Here is a 4,230-nt window from a genome sequence, read left to right as displayed (position 1 = left end):
TATCAGAGCCTTGAATGTGCGCGATGTCGTGTATGTGTTGCGATAGAAACGAAATTTGTCGCACTTGTCGGTCGATCGTTTTTTCGGACTTGAGCGAGAACATGTACGTAAGCGGCTTGTGGTCTGTACGTAACGTCGTCTTGCGTCCTTCGATCATATGAATGAAATGACGTGTGCCCAAAAAGGCAGCGAGTAGCTCCCGGTCGTACGTGCTGTACCTCTGTTCGGTGGGCGAGAGCTTTTTTGAAAAGAGCCCGAGGGGCTGCCACTGGTCGTCGACGTGTTGCTCGAGAACGGCGCCCACTGCCACGTTAGATGCGTCGGTATTGAGGCGTAGGGGGGCGTTCTGTTCGAGGTGTGCGAGTTTCGCGGTGTCGGCGAGGGCTTGGCGGCACGCGTCGAAAGCGGCTCGAGTGTCGTCTGTCCGTCGCGATTTTTGATTTGCGACGCAAGGCTGTAAAGGGGCGCTTGAATCTCGGCGGCGTTCGGAATAAATCGATGGTAAAAATTTATCGAACCCAAAAATCGTTGCAGTTCTTTTTTCGTGTTTGGCTGCGTCCACTCGTGTATTGCGGTAACGCGTTCGGCGTTCGGTCGACACGCAAGAAATTCGCCAGCGCAAACCGGTGTGCAATACTGTACCGTTTATTATGATACCGATTCATGACTCCGGTTCATGTTGATCTACACCGGTTTAGATAGAAATTCGGTAAATAGAACGGTTTACCCCCACCATAAATTATTATCACAATTCAGACATTTATATTCCCGCCATTTTTTAATTTATTATAATATTATTAAAAATAAAAATATCACATCAGCCTATCAGTAACTTCAAATACATTCTTATTTTATTAATCCATTATATTTTGTTTTCTTGTGTTCGTTCTCCATTATATGAAATTATAACAATTATTAGTTTTAAAATGGATAGTATGAAAATCAAATTGTTTAAAGAATTTATCCTCAGTAGAAATCGTATACCAAATCTCATAGTTCAAACATTTCCTGCAAGAAAAAGTAAGAACATTGTATTAAATTAAATGAAAAAAGCTGTACTTCGTCTTATGACATGGTATATATTTTATTAGATGTGTTAGTTCGTTCACTTAATTTTGATGATGGACACACTGATGACTTTGAAGATGATGTACTTCTATTCAGTGAAGAGAGTAAAAGTAAGGTATTTAAAACAAAAATTATAGGTTTTGCTGAAACTATGGTTCCCAGATTTGAAGATAAGGAATTCAAATCTCATTTTCGCTTAAATAGAAATAGCGTTCAGGTTCGTTTGATTATTTTAAACACTTAATAATAATCAACAGTTTTTGTAATAGTCAAGTACCGAAACTGTAATAAAAAAAAAACAACAGTCATTTAAGTACCCTATTAATTTTTTAGGTAGTAATTTCATATATAGGTCCTATTTTATCATCAAAATCTTTAAAGATTAATGTTGAAAAGCAAGTTTTATTGTTCATTTGGTTTATGGCAAATTGTGAAACGCACCGGTAGTATACCTACTTTTATATTCATGTTTTTTTATATAAATAACAATGTATTTAAATTAATTTCAGACAAATTTCAAATAGGTTTAATGTGGCAGAAAGCACTAGTCATGCCATAGTAGAAAACTGTCTACTGGCATTTAACAAAATAGCTGGGAAGCTTATTGTATGGCCTTCGGGACAAACTGCATTAAATAATGTAAAACAGTTTGATAGGCTTCGTGGAGATGATTCATTTCCTAATGTTGTTGGATGTATTGATGGTTGTCATGTGAATATATTATATCCGTGGGAAAAAAGAACAAAGATGCCCAAACTTGACAGAAATATGTTCTGTAATAGGAAGCAAGTGCCTAGTGTAATATTACAGGTTGGATAAAATTGATTAATGAAATTACAGTCTTGTATAAGGTACAAAAACATTTTACTCAAGTACTTTACAAGACTGTTTTAAATATACTATTACTATTTATGAACTATATTAATTTTATGTACATTCATTGTATTTAAGAAAACGTCATATTTTTTGTAATTATAATAACTTAAGTAGCAACTTATTTTAGGGAATTGTCGATGCCAATTTAATGTTCATTGACATATTTGCTGGTTGGCCTGGTCGTTCTCACGATGCACGAGTATACCGTTGTAGTAAAATTGGCCAAAAAATAATTAATGATCCTGAATCTGTTTTACCACCATCATGCCATATTATTGGAGATGGTGCATATCCATTAACTGAAGGCTTGATGATACCCTTTAAGGATAATGGACGTTTGACAAGGGAACAAAAAATATTTAATAAAAAATTAAGTAGTAGTCGGATATTGATAGAACAAGCATTTGGGAAATTAATAGGAAGATTCAGAAAATTAAAGTATGCTTACATGTGTATCACAGAGATCCATCTTAAATATTTGATATGGGTAATAAGTAGAATTGTATTTTGTATTACAGTCATATGGATATATATAAAAAAGATTTGTGTGGTCAAATTATTACTTCGGCATGTTGTTTACATAATGTTTGTATGTCGGTGAAGGACAATTTTGACTGTGATCCAGTATCAACAGAAATTGACTTTCTGGAATCCAATGAAGAAGAAGCTATAAGTGGTTTAGAAAAACGAAATATGTTATGTAATTTATTAGCTCTCTAAATGTACATCAATACAAAAATAAGTTTCTTTATATCTAATTATGTGTGTATTTATTTTTTTAAGGCTCCTTTCGTAGTACTACATCATAATTTAAAAACTTCAAGTAGTTAACGAAACATACGTTATAATAGTGTATGTGCATAATTTTGTAAAAAAACATTAATTTTTGGGAAACTTTAGATTTTAGTTATTGAATTGTTTCTTTCCATAAACGTATAACAAACTTCATAAAAAAAAACAATATTAGTTTATTTAACTTTCAAATAAATTATATTTAATAAAATCAAAAAAAATAAAATTACAGTAACACTTATTTTACTATATCCTATAGCATTGCAAAATTAATAAAAAAAAAATATATAGAACTAATAGTAACTGTTTATAGGTAATAGCAATATAATATGATAATACATATATACATATTATATACCTAGATGTCAACATTAACCTAAATTAAACATTTGTTTAAAAAGTTCCAGCTTTTGTAACTCTATTTTGTTAGCTTCACCCAACTTGCTTACAAGTTGTTCCTGTATCAGCAACATGGCTTCTTCTCTTTTTTCTAATTTGTCAAATCTAACTCGGAGGTACGCATAGAATAAGAAATTGCATTCCATGAATAATATCAAAAATATTAAGTCTATTTACCGATCATTAAGTTGTGTTGCATTTTTATTAATTGCCTCAAGTTGTTTATTTTTTATACCTTCAAATTGTTGAAACCAGACGGGTGTTTTTGGCTGTGTGATTTTATCTATACATGATGTTGGTTTTTGTACTGAAGTAGAAGCTAAAACTTCAACTTGTGGTGTAGGAATCAACGTTGTACCAGAACTGGATGCCAATTGAACATCAGAAGATTCGTGTAATAAATCTATAACACAGAAAAATATTGAGAAACAATTATTTATTTGTTGATATAACAGGCAGTTACAAGAAAAAAAAGTGGATAAGTAGGTAAAGCTCTGATGTACATTAGTTACCTACTGCAGGTTTTTATAGACTATTGTATACACAAATAAGGCTAGGTTAGAACACTAAGTACATACTTTTTATACAGAGCAAAATTAGTAAAAGAAAAACATCTATGTTATATTTACGTAATAATAAAATACCTATAACTATAGGGCTTTGATTACCAAAATTGGTGCTATTAAGGCCCGGTTTTTCAATCATCCATTTATTCGTCAGATAACTATTCGTCGAATAAACTTATTCAGCAAATAAACTTTTGAATAAACTAGTAAGTGTTTTTCAATACAAATTTATTCATCGAATAGTTATTTGACGAATATAATTATTCGGTAGATAAATTAATTTGTGGTACTGATAGCAGTGATAGTAATAGTGGATTGTGGAACAAGTTGTATATACTTTTGTTTATGATTGGTCAACATATTCTTATCAATGATACTCGTATTATCAATGTATTATTATTATTAATATTATTCATTTTATTATTATTATATTTTCGATGAAATTATTAATTCATTTGTTGTTCATCGTAATTTGAAACTTGAGTTTTTGTTGTGTTGTGCTACGAAATGGTATCAAAAAATAATGAAC

General features: G+C 31.6%; 2 protein-coding genes across 2 annotated transcripts in view; one reads left to right on the top strand and one right to left on the bottom strand.

Moving 5' to 3' along the window:
• Positions 1 to 1,333: 1,333 nt before the first annotated feature.
• LOC107883088 (protein ALP1-like) lies at positions 1,334 to 2,664 on the top strand. Its single transcript, XM_029492589.1, has 3 exons — positions 1,334 to 1,878; positions 2,072 to 2,431; positions 2,548 to 2,664. Exons 1-3 carry the CDS (start codon positions 1,816 to 1,818, stop codon positions 2,662 to 2,664), a joined length of 540 nt encoding a protein of 179 aa, XP_029348449.1. The 5' UTR covers positions 1,334 to 1,815.
• A 438-nt stretch (positions 2,665 to 3,102) lies between these two features.
• LOC107883087 overlaps positions 3,103 to 4,230 on the bottom strand; it is a gene marked incomplete at its 5' end in the record, with an annotated part of 9,538 nt that continues 8,410 nt past the window's right edge. Inside the window, 2 exons of the mRNA XM_029492588.1 lie at positions 3,103 to 3,240; positions 3,313 to 3,538. Of these exons, the coding sequence (XP_029348448.1) occupies positions 3,108 to 3,240; positions 3,313 to 3,538 (359 nt within the window). The remainder of the gene's footprint in view (positions 3,241 to 3,312; positions 3,539 to 4,230) is intronic.

This window comes from Acyrthosiphon pisum, unplaced genomic scaffold (assembly GCF_005508785.2).
Source record: "Acyrthosiphon pisum isolate AL4f unplaced genomic scaffold, pea_aphid_22Mar2018_4r6ur Scaffold_21839;HRSCAF=25022, whole genome shotgun sequence".
NCBI classification, from domain to species: Eukaryota; Metazoa; Arthropoda; class Insecta; order Hemiptera; family Aphididae; genus Acyrthosiphon; species Acyrthosiphon pisum.
The sequence above is the reverse complement of the archived record's forward strand: the minus strand, read 5'-3'. Positions and strand labels throughout refer to the sequence as shown.